This window comes from Nothoprocta perdicaria, unplaced genomic scaffold (genome assembly GCF_003342845.1).
Source record: "Nothoprocta perdicaria isolate Ctin4 unplaced genomic scaffold, notPer1 scaffold_29, whole genome shotgun sequence".
Taxonomy (NCBI): Eukaryota; Metazoa; Chordata; class Aves; order Tinamiformes; family Tinamidae; genus Nothoprocta; species Nothoprocta perdicaria.
The window spans coordinates 1,592,053-1,612,308 of NW_020455521.1; the positions used below are offsets into that span (position 1 = coordinate 1,592,053).

Consider the following 20,256-nt stretch of genomic DNA (forward strand, 5'->3'; position numbering starts at 1 on the left):
TCATGTATCTTGATAACTGCAAACTAATCCCCTCAGGTTTTGTCAAATGCCATCTCCTTTGGCTTTCAGAGCATTGTGAGTAATGCAATTTTTCCACCAGTTTGTCCTTTTCCATTAAATTAAACACAAATTGCTTTTCCTAACCTTCAAGCTTGTCATACTTAATCTCTCTTTACCTCTTGTATGCCATTCAAGTGACTATTTCAAAAATAATTTTTAATAAGTTGTAACATTAGTAATACAACTCTGTATACTTTCCCTGTGCTGTTACTCCAACCTTGGAGTAAGCCTCAGCAGAGCCTCATTCTCCCAATTAAAACACCTACTTTATATTTCCTTGTATATTACAGAAAAAGGCAGTTGTGGCCTCTCTTTTTCTGTCTCTTAAGCTCTTCATCGTTTTGGCCGTACATACAACTTCATGAAGTCCTTTATACGATGGCATAAAGACCATCTTCAATACTGTATAAAACTCAAATACTGTCATGCAATATGGTTGTGTAATCCTGTTTTACCACAACKGTAATTTGCCTAAATTGTTATGAGCCTTATTGTCACTAACTTAAAATCTGTGTTAGAATGAGGCTGAAATTTATAGACGGGCATTAGATCAATGTTTATGAAATAATTCTATTACAAGAGATAATTTGTCTTGGCCAAATACGGTGAAAAATGAGATGGAAAAAAATGGCCCTACCTATACAATAGGGTAATATTGCCATACACTGTTCAGATGATTTTTGAGGAATGTAAGCATTTAGGTAGGTGTACTGATTAAAGGTTACGTGTTGTAGACAATACTTTTTCCCGTGTTCTCTCATTTGACTTGTGGCAACGTAAAGTAAAATTAGTAAAAAGAAAGAGAATTCATTAGTGTTTGGAAGTGATTACCATTTTTATTTATAGTAAAGTGTTTATCACATCCTTTAAAATCAGTTTGATAATCTTGGTCAATATAATAATGTAGAGGAACAGGTAAAGTAACCATTCATCAAATGCAGCCCTGTACCCTGTCTGCCCAGTCTGAACTTCCACCTTCCTACCGAGGTTTATCAAATAGATTAATTTTATGCTATGTTTGAAGGAGAAATAAGTCATGTTATTCTTACATTATTCATTGTGAACTGTCAAGAACAACCCTCAAAGAGCTACAGAGATAAAAACATATATTTTTAGTATTCTTTTATAAGCTCATTTTTAAAATACTGTAGACTACTGAGAATGTGCTCAAAAGCCTGAGTATTGTTTTCCACTCTAACCTTTGCAAATTGTGTGCTTGTGTGCTGCCGTACTTTTCAGATAGAGGGCAATATTACTTTTATATTGCGGATAGAGAAATGCAGTGCAGTGTGGTCAGAGAASGTATGATGCATCTGAGAAAGTAGCTGTTGATAAAGTGTCTTCTATTTGGACTAGATCAACCTAATTAAATAAATGAGAAATAGGGTAGCATCTTCTTTAAACCAGAATTGATGACTGAAGTAGTGTTTTTCTCAAAGATGTTAGCAATGTTGTCATTGTGAGCTCCCAGACAGGTTAGTTAAWTACTAAAAAAATATTGGTCTGTGCCCTACCAGCCATTGCAAGCATATGAGAATTGAATAGACCATCATGACTGGAACTGTAATTCAGAGTCAGGTTGATCAGTAGAGTGAGCAGGTACACAGTGAGACGAAATTACAGTTGCTATGTTACAGATATGGCGCAGACAACATCAGAGAGGTTTAAACTCTTGTTAAGTATGAAAAAATCGTTTGTCAAAGATGGATTGTAGAAATTTGAAATTGCTTGGTGAACTGCAGTCACCTTATTTATATCAGGTTTTCAACAAGGTGTCGTTATGATTAATGTTTCAGAATCTGTAAAATAATTAACTATTTCTTCCTGTGTAGTTAAACAACAGTCTCTTTTTCTCATTCAATTTTCTATAACATATCAATGTTAATACAATGTGTTGACAAGTTTGAGCTTCTTTTATGATTTAAGATATTTCTAAAGAAAATTATGGAATTTGACATAACATTTCATTTTTATTTTTCCTACATGGAACGCCTGTAACAGAAATTAGCAGAATGCTGTCCAACAATTGTGGGTTGTTTTTTTTTTTGTTTGTTTTTTTAATATGGTAATATAAGCAGTGTATGTACGAGGGCAACTTAATCAGTCAGGTATTTGATTGAAAATAACATTCTGGTAGCATAATTAGGAGCGTGACCAAAAGTGTAACTGCATTCTATTCTTTTCTTAGTAGTACTGAAAATTTCAGAAAGAAGTCTAACCTGTTGTACTGACAGACTTTTCACAGTTGACTTTGCATGAGGTAGTGTTTATTCTGTATATCAAAAATAAAAAAAAAAAAAAAAAAAAANAAAAAAGAAAAGAAAACTTGCTTTACCAAGTGTAACACGTGATGATCTAAAATGGGAAAAGAGTAGACTTTAAAACTTTTAAAAAGTTTCCCTTAGTTTCTATAGATGGAGAACTTCAAAAAATATCTAAAAGTACAGTATATTCTGACCTATGCTGAAGACCACATAAATTACTTKGTTCAAATGGTTACAGAGAAAATTCCTTACTTTATAAAGCAACCTCGTTATAATGTTGTTAACAATTATAAGAAGTCAAAGCACTCTATTAGCTCTGCTGTCGTTTTAGAAAATCRAATTCAGAATAAGCTTATCTTGTGTATTTTATTTCTTTTTCAGGTGATAAATGTAAACCTACTGAATACAATGAAATAAAAAATATGTTATTGGATCTACAAAACCGGAGATATGTTACACAGTCAAAAGATAAAAAYGATGAAGAGAAAATGTCTTTACGGAAACTTCTTGTAGATCACATGTTTAATTATTTTGATTCCGACAACAATGGACTTGTGGATAGTAATGAATTATCTCAGGTAAGATTTAGATTTTTATTTCGGTTAGCATAATAGCTATTCAGCTGTGTTAGCGGCTGCAAAGTAAGTGGGACCATTTGCATATATGTCATATTATGTGTTAGGATGTTTTCACTTTTGAGACTATATATTAGCCTCTTGGAGGAATATTTTTCAGAAATTTTGAAAAGAAAATATTAATGAGAATTGAGAATAAGAACATCTGAGAACATTGAGAATGAGAACATATGAGAACATTCTCATTCTCATTGAGAATATTCTCATTGAGAATGAGAACATATGAGAATGTTGTTGTTTTATGTAGATATGAAAATAAGTAAGAGCTCTAGAGGAACAGAGTAGCAGTATAAGAAGAGAGAGTTCATGGCAGTCTCTAAACAGCCACCTCTGCCAATTAGAGACCTAAGCAAAGAATCGTTGCTTTGATAAGCTAACTTTAATCCGCCTAAAAAGATAAGAGAAGAGGAACATAGCAAATGTACTTTGTTTTACAAGCCCATGTAAAAATCTATGCCTGAGAAATGATTGTGACAGAACTACATTAATATATTAAATATTGCTAAGCCACATAAAATTCAAGAATATGGTTTCCTATATGACACTGTTGATTGGAACGCTGTACTTTAAGGTGAGTGAAAGAGTTAAAAACTACTTATGAGTGAAGATGTAATACCCAGGGTTTAAAAATAAATAAATAAATAAATAATAATAAAAAAAGGCTAGACTTGTCATTTCCACTACAGTTCACTTTTGATGTTCAGATGGCAGCTTCCAGGATAGATATATTTTGTATGAATAAAAGCTACATGCAAATGTGGGTGAATTTTTAAGTAATAATAAATTATCCATTAAAAAAGATAGAAAATAAATCATGTTTGCAAGCTCTATAATAATTTTAGATTTTTTCAGCTTTTGCAGGAATTTGCATATATATAACAAATAATGTTTTTAAATTTACATTCTGTATGAATACCTAGAGTTCATATATATTTATACTTAAATTTAGTACTTGATAGATATCTATAATCAACACTTGAAAGAGAACATTAGAGTGATTCATGTATTGGTTAGCAACAGAAACTGAATTTTAAAACCTTATTTATTTTACCACTAGAAATGGTTGGGTTTCTTTGCCATAGTCCTACTTAGACCGTGGAAATTAGCTGGATATTTGTGATCACTACAAATCCATCATCTTATCAGGGAATGATAATCTTGTCAGTAGAGGCTCAGCAGTGTGGTACTAGTGCTGAAGGTCAGCATCAAGAGGCATTTGCATGTTTTACAATTCTTCTCAAGCACTTCTTAGTCTTCAGTTGTCATAGCTATACTTTTTTTCTTTCCTTTTTTCTTCATGTTGGAGTGCTGTTAAAAATCTGTAAGTCCTTACAGTACAGTGTTGTCAGCGTTGCTTTACATACTTTTGGTCTGTAAAAATGAATTTCTAAAAGGAATTGCCATGAGGAAGAATGAGCTAAACTGTTGAGCAAATGAAGTTAATGAATTCAGAAGCTGTTCTTTAATCATCTTGAACACTGAAGAAGAGCAATGATGTGGGAGCTTCTCTTGGTGCCTTCTGGATGGTAGCAGCCTCAGCTGAGAGCCCTTGCCTCCCCTTCATATCGTGAAAGGAAGTGCTGAATGATCTTAGATATGAATACACATCCGCTGTGATCTTAATCTCTGCAGTTAAAATTTAGCACCTGGATAACCTTGATATTTGTAAATCTTAACCTTTGTTTGAAGGAGGGAATTTTTAGCCTATTTGCTGAGAACAATGCAAGCATGTCATTCAGTTTTCCTTGAAGACTAACAAGGAGTCAAATTAAGGGAATTTAATGCAATTTTAAAAAATTAAACTAAATGTGCAGTTTTTTCAGAGCATTATTTGTGATTTTTGAATGCTTGACACTTTTTTTTAGATAGTGCTGTGACTTATCCACTGGATTCTTTTGTTGTTCTTGATAAGTGCTTTTTTTTTTCTTTTCCTTCTCTTGTTTAATGTATATGATAACAATCAGCATATCTGAAAATTGAAATTGCTTTGACGAAGAGAAGAAGCAAAAAAAGTCTTGAGCATCTTATTTAGAAAATTGTAGGTATTGATTTGTAATCAAAGAGAGGTTCCTGGATGTGAGAGAACAGTGGTCTCATTAATTTTGGAAAGATGATTTACTGTTTATTTATTGGGGGTCGTAGGGTGGGAGAGGAGTGAGGAGGCAGACACACTTTTGAACATCTTGRTAATTTCCTGTGTCTGAATGGGAGACATTATTGTGCTCTGGAAAATGCTCTCAATCATGTTTCAATCATGTAACATGATTTTCATCTTCAGTTATGCTCACAATTCCATTCAAAATTTTGCAGTATAAAAGTTTCTCATGCCTATACCTGTGGATAAAGTACTTTTCTACATTTTAAATGTAATGTTATTAGTAGAGTATGAAAAACAACTTATTTGTGATAGAAAAGAAGTATWCACGTGAGTTTGTTTTCTTTGTATTCAAGTAAATTTGAGCTAGAACTTAAGTTTTTGCTGCATCATAAATCTGACAGCACCTCCATTTTGCCATATTGAAAAGTACAGAAGCAGTCAGGTTCTTTCAGTACATTTTATCATCTTGTCTGTGTATTAATCTTACCTAATTTAAAATTCAGGTGTATTAGTTGCAGATTTAAAATAAGAGTAACAGTGGAATTTTTATTGGTGTATTTTGGTTCAGAAATAGTAATATTCTTATATTTGGATCTCAGCATAAAAAAATGGCTACTGTTCTCTAGAAAGAGAGCTTTGTCACAAAAACATATTAAACAGTTATTTCAAATAATGAGGCTGTTTAAAAATATCATTTATTTTCACTGTTAAAGTTACTACATTAAAATATCTAACTTGATTACTTTCACTGCTCAGCTTAATTCACTTCATGTGCAATACCCAAACAGGACCCCGGCTCTGTTGTTTTTGCGAGCACCAGCTGATGACGTTAATCTTGGTACTTGGAGAGGCAAATACTAACTAGAAAATATTTAGACAAAATTATCATTGTCATCACCTCTTATTTAATATTATTAGGAGATATCTACAAGACTTTTTGTAATTGCATCTCTTGGAGTGATTTCTTAAAGTTTATCATTTTTATCACTTTGAAAGAATTTAAATGAATCTCAAATCAAGGAAGATGATCTATTCTTCTGATGTTAGCTAGGAATCTTCAGTTACAAAATGACTTTTTTTAATCTGTTCTGTTTTGTCATATGCAAAAACAACTAGAATTTATTACACGTGAACTTCAGTGTTCCTCTTACTGTAGAGTGCTTGATTACTGCATATTTCTGTTGCTATATAGGAGAGAAAAAGCATCAGAATTATTATGGAGACACAGAGCAATAAAATGAGTGATTGCGTCTTGGTTGTATTTTCTTTTTTTCTTCCTCTGTCTAATGATTAATGCTTGTATCCTGGAGTTGCCCTTTTATAATAGTGAAGCTTTTCTGTTTATCATCAGTGAAAGATACATAAGCTTTAAGATTACTTCATCCTGTCAAACAATAAAACTAAAGTTGCTTGTGTGGGTGAAAATGAAACAATCTCTACTGGATTAAACTTAGGACTCTTTTCCTTCTATTTATTTGATATACTAGTGAGTTAATAAAATAACTGGAAAAGGAAAATTTTTCTCAAGTAACATGGCAAGTAAAGGCAAGTTGTACATAGATTGTCCTCTTCCTTTTACCTCTTTTTAATGATCTACTTGAAGAAAGAATTTAGCATTCTTATTATTTAATATCTCGCATATCTGACTATATTTCTCTTATTTACCAGAATAACATTGGGGAAATAAAAATATGCTAAACTTTTATTAACTCCTTGTTTTTCTTGCCTTTATTTCAATGATTTTTTTTCAATGTCATTAACTTCTGGTCAATGGTTGGGTTGCTTAAACCAACCCAAACAAACAAAAAAAAGCACACAAAAAAAACCTGAAAACAACAACAAAATGAACCACTCACTATCAGGATACTGCACAAAGTTCACCACTGTTCAAGGAAAGATGGTAGGTGCTCATAATGAGAACTACATTATTATTACTAAATGAATAATATGCTCTTTTTTGCATATAAATTTTATGTGCTTCAAGCACAGGTGGTACCAAAGTGCCAGACTTCTCATAAAATATGTGGAATACTTGAACAGTGCTTCAAATCCATGTGGGTTTGTATATAGATACACAGGTTGGTGAATGTATAGCATCTTGATGAGTATCAGCTTAAGAGTTCTGGTGCAAAATAAGTTGTAGAAGAAAAAGGAACAAATTCTAATAGAGCAAATTAATTGCTAGTTTATATTGCTGTATGCAAGTAGTTGCAGTTCTCTGTAATTTTCAGGAATATGCTCTGTTGTAATAGAACAGTTTTCTATAGATCTGTAGAACTGTATCTATGAACAACTTATTGTATGTTAGCTTAAAATCTAATCTGAAAGTTTAATAAACTTTAGTGTATAATGCAGCAGTAATTGTTGTTAAATGTAATGATGAGATAACAATTCTAATTAGTTTCTTGTTTGCACTTTAAGACCTTTTTGGATTTGCTTCAATAATGTTTTGTTATTGTATTTGACAACAAAATGTTGATTATTTGTTAATAAAGAATGGATGCATATTCTCTTTTATGTGACCAACAACTTGAACCAAGTTATGACTGTATCTTTTCTCTCAGAGACCAAGATTCCTAAACTACATTCTGTGTGTTGTTCCACAGAAATCTGAAAAAACCGCAACAGGATTCAATCTCTGTTTCTTTAATGTTTCATTAATGATAATAATGATGCAACTTTGGGTCAGCTGAATCTCTGTAGCACCTGTTTGCTCAGCTGGATCTAATAAAAATTACATCTTTACTTTTGATACTGATATGCCTAATTTTTTGATCAGTGTGCTTTGTAGACCTTAACCCTTACTTTTTTAACTCTTCTTTATGACTTATGGCTTTTTCCTTTCAAAAAAAAGGAACCCTCTCCCCCTTCTTTCCTTTTTCTTTTGTTTGGAGAATTTGGAGTTGGGAAAAGGGATATTGCCCATCTTTTCTATTTTTCTATTTAAATACATTTCCAAACTTCTTAATAAGCATTATTGCTTTTATCTCCCATACATCATAGACAGAACTTTGTTTGCTAACTTCCTCCCTCCCCTCTCATTACTTAAGGATAAATCATTATATAGAATGTACTATTTATCTTTACAGCTTAAGTAAAACTTAAACTGTCCCTCATCTTCTATTCTGGATGTAAAATAAAAATAAGAATACTAGAAGAAAAGTCTAAAATAATGGGAAGAGAAAAAAAAAAAGATATTAAGAACTAGAAGTAGGATATTGCTTATAAATTTTGCGATCATAGTCCTAAATACCTGCAGCTTGGTCAATGTTTGCTAACTTTCTTTTTAAGCAGAAGCACTGGATTTTCTTGAATGGGGGTTAATTCTTATAACTACTGATAATTATATCATGACTCTGTTGAGTTAGAATGTGTACAGTTAAATATAAGAATAGCMAGTAGAGAGAAGGGCTGTTAGAATGTCTTATGGAAATGCAAAGGAAAATTTGCCGTATTTGAGCATGATATCATATGAATCTCAGAAGAGCCTGGAATTTCTAGAATATGATTCATTAACATTTATCTGTTTTTCTCCTCCATTACTAATTTTTTTTTCATTCTATTTAACCAGGGAATAAACAAATTTTGCTTAAAGAATTGGTTTGAGAATTAGTTTCCGTGAATTTTACTCCCTTCTCTTTCTGAAACGTGAAGAGGGAGACTATTAGCTCATCAAATCTATCTTTTTTATCATAGACATRGAATTTCATTCAATTTGCTTTATATATTTAGTACAGAAATGGTAATAACTTGCAACTTGCAAGAAACTGAAGCAAAAAATGTAAAGAAAGGTATGCAGCCTTGATTTCAAAATGTTAAGGAAAACTTTAGAGCCCCAGAATATAAAGTTAATTGTTATTGTATCTTTTTACTCTCTTCTTGTAGAGTTTTTATTCAAGTTTCTTGTCTCATTAACTAGTGTTTGCTAAACTGAAAAGTCTGTGAGTAATTATTTTCCTTTATGAAGATACCTATAAAATGTCATAATAGAAGACTTTTGAGAAAGATTTAAAAAAAGTGTCGAGATTCTTAACTTGTGTAAGGCAAAATGTCCTCAATAGATTTCCTATTAATTTTGCTTGACCTTTTTAACTTGAAAAGTAGGCTTTTATTTTTTCGTTTAATCTAGTATGTGCRAGTCAAAATAGCATGTTGTGTTTTAGTACCAGTCCCAACATTGCAATATACAGAAGTAAAAATATTCTTTCTACTCCCAGTTAGCTTGTTACGTAGCCAAACATTGGAGTGCTTGGTTTCAGTACAGAATGATCCAGGAGTTTACGATGCCTTCTTTATCCACCTTTCTGAAATACATTTGTTCCTATTGAAGTTCCTATTGAAATATATTTGTTCCTATTCTTGGTTTTAGATGAGTGACCTTGAATTTGGCTTTATGGATCACACATGCTTCTATGTAACTTTGTGATCCATTCCATATGCTGCTCTGTTCTTCTCTGCATTATTATTCACCTCACCAGGATTTACCATCTGCCATTTTTTTTTAATATTTATATTTAAATTMTCAAAAAAGATTGAGATGAATACTAGCCCTTTCAAAATCCCATTAGATTGCTTCAGTTGGTGATTCCTCACTGACATCTATTTCTTCAAGTTTTGCAGTTAATGACATTTTTATTCATGCAAGGGGTGTGTTATCGGTATTGCTTAGTATTAGTTTCTCTTGCAATGGTATAATGTAATAAATTGAAAATATTTGCAAGAATCTATTTTGTTTACCAAGCTGCCTTTATAAATTAAATTTCTAAGTAAAGGAAATGAAATTAGTGTTGTTTGACAGTCTAGGAGACTAGACTAGCCTAGAAAACTGTGTTAAAAAATCCKTTTGTGAAAACATTTATTAATACAAAAATAGTTGGTGTTTTTTTTGTGTGTATTTCAGCGTTTGTTTCTTGAAGTGATACTATTCATTCTTCTTTCCCTTCTTTGAATATTGTACAGTGTCAGCATCAGTCCTATATTACAGAATTTCCCTGATATGTAAACACATATTAAATGTTAATATCAACAAGAAAGATCCCCATAGACGGTGATTTAGGGACTGTAGGAGAAAAGTTTTTCGGTTKTGCTGATTTTAAAGCGTTTGACCATAAGTCGCTTAGCATCAACTCTGCTAATAGCTTGGAATGTGGCCAGTTTTAGTGTGCAACAGGTTTGTATAGGTTCATGTACCAGTCAGTCTAGTCTAAGTGYAATTTGCTACAGAAATGGGTAATATTTAGAATCCAAATTCCCACGTCCTAATGTCTGTTTTCTGTCACATCTCATGAAAGAATATTAATTCCCACCTCCCCTCCTTGGAGTGGAAGGGAAGGAAAAAAATGCACAAAGATTAGTTTTGCTTTCAATCAGAGAGTTGTTTTGATCCACAGAGCACAGATGGGTGTGAAAGCTCAAAAGATGCTAGTCTTTTTAGCAGCAGATAATGGATAATTCAGATTAATCATGATATAAAATTGCTTTTTTATCATCTGAAGTCTGTACTCACTGACATTTTTGAGACATCTACACATTGGTCGAGACTGTGTGACATTTTTTTTAAAGGATTCCAAGGCATGTTTCCAAAGTAGGGCTTATATATACACACAAATACTGAATTAACAATTAAAATGATGGAACTACTAAGCATTAAAATTAACATACCTATTACATATCTTCCAGAATCAATACTGTCTGTCTGTAGCATTATTATTGAAAATGTCTAAATCATTCTAGCTATTTAATCTATATAAGTAAATTGGAACAAATATAAATGAAAAACTCATAAGACAGATTTCAGACATGAAAAAAATCAATCCAAATGTTTGAAGATGAGATTGCTGATAAACAATTAAAAGTATGATGCTATAATGGGAAGTATTGGTGTCTTTAACAATGAGTTTTATTGCACCAGCTTAGAAGTTTGAAGCAGCTTAATCCTTCCCTGTACAATCAAAACTRATAGGAATAAGTGTTTTAAATTAATTCAGAGCAAAAGACAAGGAAAGTAACAAGTGCTTGTCACAGAAAATGTTTTATTTTAATGGGTCAGCTGTGATATTAAACACATTTTGTGGCCTCAGAAGCTTAGAGATTTCTTATAATAATGTTTCCAATGTATATCATTTTATCTGCAGCATTACCTTTGTAAAAGTGGTGGASTTACAACTGTTATTATTTCTGTGACTACATTGCTGTCCTTTACAGAATGAAACTTCATTTTTCTTATTCTGGTTTAGTGTAAAACTAATTAGTAGGCTTTTAAAGTATGAGTAGTGGTGTGGTATGTGCCCTTATTGATAAGAGCTAAAGCTAGCTGTGTGGCAGTATTTGATTTGAATAGTTTTCTTACTTTCTAACTTACTAAGAAGGTTATTATCTTCTGTAATGCTTTATATTAATGTATAGGAAATGGAAAGAGCAAAAAATGTTTATATTCCATCTCTGTGCTCTTAATGTTCTTTTTGTTCTGTGTTATTTGTTTAGAAATATTCTGCCTGCAGAAATAGTAATTAAATCTATTCCTTTCTACTCCTGTTGATTCCTTTGCAGAGCAACTGAAAAAAAAGTCTGTCTCTGTATCCTTTCCTTTCTAGAAGCTACCATATGATAATACAAATATGATTACAGTTCTTTGTAGAGACTAATGGAGGACAGGAAGAATAATTATTTTACAGAGAACTGAGCTCTAATCTCTGTCTGTTTAAAAAAGTTTTCAAGTTTGCTATGTTTGTTATAGGAGTTGTTTTGTTGTTTTGTGGCTTTTGTTTGTTTCACTTGTTTATTTTGAGTATATACRGTGTAAGATGCAAATTCTGAACACTTGTAGTTATTAATATCTTAAAATTCCTTGGATGTAAGCCAAGGAGAGGTCTTCAGTATGTACTGACATCAAATCTAAATGATACACAAATTAACCTTTCTCTGGGAGATCATTTGAGTAGAAATCTAACAACTGTTAATTATGATCCACTTCCAAAGTGGATATGCCCTCTGCTGAGAAACTGAGCAGTCTTATCAGATTGACTACTTCTGTGTCAGGTTTTTGGGATGTCAGGAGGCTTGTGAAAAGTCTGAAGGTAGTTGATATAATTAGTAATGTAACATGGGTTTGTTTTAGTTAATTTTTTGAAGTTGAGAATTAAGATTGAGGAAAAAAAAAAGATTACATCATATATACATGGGAAATTTTATTTGGTGTATCTCTTGGCTTTTCTTCACCATGCRTGAAATGTAAAATCAGGTTTGCCATTCACAATATTTTTATTGTGCTTCTGTCTAGCCACACTATATACTCTATACATTCCAGAAACTTTTATATAATCTCAGTGACTCTATTCTAAAGGTATTAACTTTTAAAACTGCAATAAATACTTAGAAAGTAGCTGGAAATYCCTGACTTTACACAGTTGCAGTTCATTGCCCCAAAGCAACCTTAAAATGATCTATTAAGTGATGATTAGAAACAATTAATTATGCCAGAGAACTCTTAAGAGCTCAAATGTAATTTCATGGTTATAATTTTCTTGTCAGGTAATAAAACGGGCTGAGCTTGGCAAGGATCTGTCTGACTGCTCTCTTTTCGATTTGCTGAAATATGATGATTATAACAGTGACAAGCGTCTAGCTCTGGAAGAATTCTATAGAGCTTTTCGTAAGTACAAAGATTAGCCCATTATTCTCTTGGTTTTCTTTTCTATCTCTTGCTTTGTCTTTCTGAAATAATATTTATTTATATATATATATCTATATAAATAAATACGTAAAAGGATGTATATTATAGAGAATATTTTGACAGGCTCATTTTATCTCACAAAATGAATTTAAAATAAGCAGGACAATCAGAGATGATTAGTTGTAAGCAGAGAGAGAAAAATCAAGTAAACCTGACAGCAGCATTTACTATTTGAAAATAGTAAATTTTCCTGTTGAAAAGTTGGAAGCACAGTTTTGGGTAGCATGAAATATCTTTTCAAAAAAACCTCTAATTAAAATGATAGAATAGACTAATATGAAAAATATACAAATACAACATTACGAGATTGAAATAAGTATCAGGGTTCTCCAGTAACCATTGTAGTACGATTTACAATTTATTCTATAAATCCTGAGCTGCAAACCACCTGTAAAATACACCTTCCTAGAGGAGAGGTAAGTTTATATCAAAAGCAGAGACATAGTTTGGGGACACTGAAAGTGAGACAGATGTGYCTGTAAAATAATTGTCATGTTAGTTATAAAACCAGGGATTTAAAGGGATTTAATCTGTCTTTGGGCCTTTTTAGGATTGTAACGTAGTTCAGGATAGAAGGAACCCCTGGAGGTCTCAGTGGTGAAAATAAACATTGAGTTTATTGTTAGAGTTTTAAAATTAACCCTAGATATACACAGGAAATTATCAAAAACTAGCTTTACCAAGCAACGTATACTACTTATTCCATTAGAAATATCCTATAGTAACCACTCAAATTTATCAAAAATATCTTAATCTTTCCCATAGCTGCTGTTCAGAATGATGTATATTATCACTGTACATAATACTATGCAACATATTTAAAAGTACTGTAAGTTGTGAAATACTATTCAGGTCACAGGTGTTAGGTTTTAAACACTCCTTATTGCTGAGGTATTTGTGTGAAGTTATGCGTGTTTTTTTTTTTTTCCCCACAAAAAAAAACAGCGCTTTTCTTTAGGCATGAATTTTAGAATATGAGTGTCTGTGTTTGCCAAGCCTGCAGCTTTGTGCGATCTTGAATTGTTTGAAAGGGCCAGAGGTCCTTGTAAGCGCAGGACTTGGGCTTAATTGCGACCAGATTCTCTCATTCCTCCCAAAATACTTCAAAGACATCACTGTGCACACTGCATGTGTTCAGACGGCCTTACTTCTGTTTTACATTTGCCAACCAAATGAGGTTATCCAAGAGGCACATCCCAAAATACTGTTTTGAAATGTCTCTTCTTCCAAAGCAAAATAGATCATAGCTTAACAAAAAAAATAAAAAAAAATAAAAATAAAAAAAAAAATGAAGCCGGTACTGAGCTATTACCTGAAATAAATGATTCTTGCCATTGGTTTTTTATAAGGTGCCTTCAAAACCTAACTCAGAAAATCCTAATTGAATTTATGCTTCTATTGAGATCACTATGTGGTCACAAGTATTGCTATATTATGTGAAATATGATTCAGAGCTTATATTCATGATGAGTCTTTAATAGTAAAGCAACATAATAAATAGTTGAGGAAAAAGTTTCTAAGGGAGGAGGAGATATTAGTCTGTCTCCTGCCGCCATTAATTCCTTTCCAGCAACAACTAGTGTGTATCACARTGTTCCAGGGGGGATTATATTTTAGCACTAGCTTCTGAAAATAGGCTAACAGTTAACATTATATTGAGATATTGAGTGCGAGCTATTGGTCTTAGTGGTAGTATTTTTCTGCTTAAGTTAATCTGTCTTTTAAACTCCTGCATGTGTTATATGTTATTTCCCATCTTGAGGTTCTCACCTGAAATAGAATACAGCCTCTTTCATTAAGTGGCCAGAATTGTACAACTAGTGGCTTCAAAGCAGCAAAGACTTGAAACATTACATAGTGTTTCATGTTTTAAAGTAGTGTACCTGATATTTCTGACATGACACTGCTATAATCAGCTTATTTCTATACTGAGGGATTCCCAAGTAGTCAAAAATGTGTTCATTTGGTGCTTTCCCATTAAGATTGTATTTATTATTTGAAGATATGTATTTCTGGGTGAAATAGGTAGCTTTTATTTCTAAAATATGTTTTAATAAAAGTACATTTGCATTCTACCATACAGATAGATATTTCACTATTCCTTTTACCTAGGAATTTATACTTGGAAAAGTTTGTTCTGTATTAAAAATGAAAAAGAACTAGAATTTCATTAAAAATGACATTCTATAGAAGTCTAAGTGTGCCAAATTGTATTTCTAATTAATTTTTATTTATAAGTCAGTTTCCCTTATTACATTCCCTGTCCACRTGCAGGCTAAATTAGAAGTGCAGTAAGCCATTTTTAAGACTTCACGTGACTTTGAAATGAATGATTTGATCCTCAGCCAAGGGTGGTCCCAGCAGTGAGGTGGCTGGGGACCTTCCCAGAACTGCGGTCATAGCTGCTTTGTGTGACTCAGCACAAAATCAAGAACTACTCTGTAGTGTTAATATGTTTCCCCAAATTGCATCCAGTACACGTGTAACATGCAGTATGCTTTCTATATGTCATGAGTGGAGATCTACCAGTAATGCCGTATTACGTTCCCTATAGCTTTAAAAACCAGAATAGATTTATGCAATAGTGACAATCCACAGGGCTTGATATGGAATCACATCTGTAGTAAAGCTGCTGTTAGAATTTGACTTTGTCAAAAGCCTTCCCCCTTTTCTTCCCCCTCCCCTTTTTGCTTTCTACTTTTCACTATGAATGTATCTTTAAATCTTAAACGTTTGGCAAGTTGTGCAGTTGTAGAATGCCTCAAGGAAATGCTTAGCACTCTGTGTGCTTTGTTGCATTCTTTTTTCTTTTTTTTTTTTTTTTAATCGAATATATTCTGAACATTGGGTAACAGTATCATGCTGCTGTTCTCTTTTTTATTGTTGTTGTTCTCTTAAAATTTTTCCTGAGTAATATTATGAGCAAAGAAATGATAGGTTTTACAAAGATGTACAACATGAACAGATATTGTACATACTCCTCTTGAAACTCTGATAAAAAGTACATTATTTGTGTTTTTATGTATTCTGATACTGTCAGCCACAGGCTGTAGGAGGTTTACACTGAGCTAACATACGAAATGGATAAGACGTGTCAAAATGAACTGGTAATCTATGATAGTGAATAAGGCATTATTTCTCAACCTCGGATATCTAGAAATTGAGTTCTAATGTAATTGCTCGTGCTGACATTGTAAGTGATGTACACAACTGTAAATGAGTTGTGTATCATATATAAGTTGTAGGTCTAGAATTTCACATGTTGCTAAGGCCAATTGTCTAAAGTTTGTTTGTTTTTTTTCATACTACAGGAGAATCAATAGTAAATCAAAGTAGATTTTGAGTAGAGTTTACAATGAAAGAAATATTTCGCAATTTCTTTGACTAGCATTGAGAAAAGTAGGAGACTTCATTTGTGACTCCTGACTTCTGCTGACCTCTGGAGGGCTTATACTTGGATTGCATAATTGTTGTTATTGGATCAAAATTTCAAAGAATTAACTCTCATAAGCCTTTCAATGAGGTTATGATCTGAACTCACTTGAATAAGAGAATGATACAGGATATTCAGGAAGAAAATAAAAGTCGAACAACTCTAAAGTTTTGGCTGTGTGACCCATCCCCCAGCCTATCTCACAGAAATCAGATTGTTATTCACTGTGATTCTCAATACTGTTGGAACTATTTTGCTTGTAGTTAGCTCTGAAAATATTCCAATTTCTTCAAGGGAATGTGCCTATAAGATTAGGCTAAGAATGATGTTTCACATGAAAATGTCTGATTTGAAATGTGGTCATCCCCTTCAAGTCTTGCTCTCTTGTCCTCTAGTATTTGTCTGGTTAATACATCACAAATCTCTTAAGCGTTTACCAGCAGCCTCCCATCTGCTCTTGTTTCTAAAAAAGTAAAATGCTTTGGATATGCATAGAGTTAAGCAATGTTGCACTCCAAAATGTAAGCTGTTATAACTTCCCACAAATATTGACAGCCGTATAGTTTGTCTGAGAGGGAGAGAATATGAAATACTGCAGTCTGTCAAAGCTGTTTTCATGGTCTTGGATAATGGTTTTCTAAACTGTAATGTTTCTCATTCCTCATCACTCTTAGCTTTGTGACTGCGCAAAAACAAATGTTTCATAATTGCACATAATTATTTATGTATTCATTATAGAGATGTATGTGAGCAGAATTCAGTAGGAGTATTTTTTTGTGTATGGGTGGTGTGTGTTTGAAATTGTGTGTTGTCACCTCAACTCTTGGAACTGCTGGAGCCTCTATTAAATTGCATGACTGTTCCATGTTACGTAGAACATAAAACCATATGCCTGTTCATCTAAATATAGTTTTGACTCTTTTGCATTCAAGAAAGTTTTCTGTGGATAGAAACAAACTAACAAAGTAACTTCTGAGTTGTTTTTTTGTTCGGAATTAACTTGTCAGTAGGTTTTCAAAGCAATTTTCCTAAAGATTATGATCTTGGAGTATCATATCCTATGTGATATCCTCTGCAAAGTTTGTGAGTGATTTAGATGTGAATTTCAACTTTGGGCATAGAAACAAAAGAAGACACTTTGTGCCTGTGAAGTGCTGAGTACATAACCATTCAAGTACAACATATGTGTAACAACAACTGCTCTGGATTGATCCATTTAGTCCACTATCTCATCTATAGAGTGCTTAGGGAGGATTACCAGAAGAGAACAAGCATGCTGTTCTCAGTATACTTTCTCGGTAAAGGTGATTTGTGTCTCAGAGACTTTGAGCTCTCAGAATACTCCTGCCTTTAATGGCTCTTGATGGATGCCTTGCTTAAAAATTTGATTGCCTTTTGGGCTCAAGTGACATTGCGGTCTTCAACATCCTGTTTCAGAGATTATCCCAGCTTAATGACTTCTTGAATTAAAAAAGCATGTTCTTTAGTATATATTGTGCAAACCTTCAGTTTGTTTATTTAATTTCTTTATGCTAAGAAACTCTGAACAGTCATTCCATACTCTCTATCTCTGATCCTATAATACTATAATTTTTATAAATTCTCATCATATCTTTCTGATCACCCCTTTTCTATGCTGAAAATCTCTCATTTTGTGTGCAAAGGAGGCTTACACCTCCAATTGTTCTGGTTGTGCTTCTCTCTCCTTTCTGAAGTTCTACTGTTCCTTTCTTTGTAGATGTAAGAACTGCATGCAGAGCCAAGCTACATACATAGCCTGAATTTTCTACAGTGGCATAGTATTGTTTTCTGTTTGGATACCAATCTTTGCTTAGTAATTCCTTTTATTGTTATGTTGTCAGGACTGAGTAGATGTTTTCATACAACTGATGATTATGCCCTTGGTCTCATATCTAAATGATAATATCTAGTTCAGTGCCATCATTGTGTAAACAAGGTTGGATTTTCTTTTTTTTCTTTTCCTTCCTCTGCATAACAGTATTTTGAATTCGGTATTTTGAATTCGGCATCGCAGTTTTGCAACGTCTTTATACAAATTGACTTTTATTTTTGGTAACAAAATTACTTGGTTTCTTGTTCTGAGAAAATGTTATCACTCCATTTTTCATTTTTTTTTTTCAGACCATGTTGAATAGCACAGGATTCCAAAGGAGGTTGAGGGATGACTCTTTCATAAGAGACTTGCAGGCAACTTTCAATAAAGAAATGGAAGGGTTTTTCTGGAAGTTCATACAACCTAATGTAGTGTTTTTTTTTTTTTTTTTTTTTTTTTTTTTTTTTTTTTTTTTGTTGAAGAGTAGACTGATCAGGCAGAGATACTGTGAGCAAAACTATAACATGCAAGATTGAAGTGCTGAGACCTATAGGTGAAGGCAGTCTCTTTCTTTTATCCTTTAAGCTTAAGTTTTATCAAAATATATATCTGTTAAATATATATGTATACACATATGACATTTTTAGAGATATACATATATTGTCCGTATATGCATAAACATATATTTAAATTCTTCCAAGGTGTATATAGATGGCATGAGGCAAAACTTTAAATTGCATATTAATTTTAAATACCTTTAAAAATTCTTGTTGTCTTTATTTGCATGTGTGTGTATATATATATTTACATATATGCATACATAGACATATATATATCTTTTCTTGAAAAGGTTCCTTACTAGAGATAGTAACTATGCAGTGAAGCTATTTATCCACTGAAGATAGTGAAAGCAAGACTACAGCAAAAAGGGGATTTGAGACTCACCAATCTCCAACATCACCAGAATAGTATTTTGTATACTTTTTCTCATCTGATTAGTGGAATTATAGCTGTATTATGCTTGCCTTGTTTAATGGACTCTAATTCTCATTCAAACTTGAGTAATATCTGAAGATCCTGCCATAGTCCTGCTGTCTCGTAGCATGGCGGAGAGGATCTGATAGGGTATGGCATGTTGATGTCAAGAGGGCACATACTCTGCCTACATAATAACAAAAATTGAATGGCTCTGTATAGTAAGACAGCAGAGCTTAGCTTGAGTTTTGTTCTTCCCTCTAAATGTAAACACTCATGTCAGTCAGATGACAAATTTTTAGACTAATTTAGAATAGAATAGTACTACTCCCATCCATGCTGTTTCCATGTTAGATTTCTGTGAGGAGCTGCTTCGTAGCTCTTTACACTCTGAGGAACTATGGAATAAGAGTTGCATGGCACCCTTCTTCTTGCAATGGAAATAACACAGTTATGCTTCATGTTTTCTAATACCCCTTTGGTGGGTTTTAGATATTTCTGTCCTGATTAAATATTTTATTGTTCTCCATTTTTCTGACAGAAAGAACCATGGAAGAAGAGAAAACTTCATAAAAAGTCAGGTTGTGATACAAATCTTGATAAGTCCGGATAGCTTAAATGTTTAGGTACTCTGTTACCAAAAAACAAACAAACAAACAAAAACAAAAAAAAAAAAAAGAAAAAACATCTTTGAAATTTAAAAATGAAATGAAGCTATGCAGTAAATAAAATTGGCAAATTATTATATTTTATAAACTGAAACCCCTGTGCATAAAACTGAGTTACTGGGGTTGTCAACTCTTCTCTTAAAATTCCCATTTCATTATTGATTAGTTCCAGAAATACTCTGTAGATTGAACTGCTGCATTTTAAATATTTCATTTGAGGTAACTGCGAGTATTCAGTATTGCTGTTCAGCATCTATATTTGCAGTAAATATAAGCAGCATTAAATCTCAATCTATACTAGGGAAATTACTTGAATATATATGCCCACTCTAAGCATTTAAATAAAATGTATTTGCTGGAAGTAGTCATGTGCAAACACAACAAACATATACTGAAATTGATTTTTACATATTTTTTTCTGTTTAGTTAGACAAATTCACCAATATATGCTCTGATAAATAAGGTCAGAAACAATTAACACTATTACTTTAGTGAATTAGTGTTTGCATATGATGTATGAGAGAAAGCTATGTTAACAAATAACTTCTTCTGTAAAG

At 32.6% G+C, this 20,256-nt stretch overlaps 1 protein-coding gene across 1 annotated transcript in view; it reads left to right on the forward strand.

Annotated features, from left to right (window-relative positions):
• Positions 1-20,256, forward strand: part of FSTL5 (follistatin like 5) — a 245,155-nt gene that overhangs the window by 123,330 nt on the left and 101,569 nt on the right. Inside the window, exons 5-6 of the mRNA XM_026041646.1 lie at positions 2,706-2,902; positions 12,588-12,708. Coding sequence (XP_025897431.1) covers positions 2,706-2,902; positions 12,588-12,708 — 318 coding nt within the window. The remainder of the gene's footprint in view (positions 1-2,705; positions 2,903-12,587; positions 12,709-20,256) is intronic.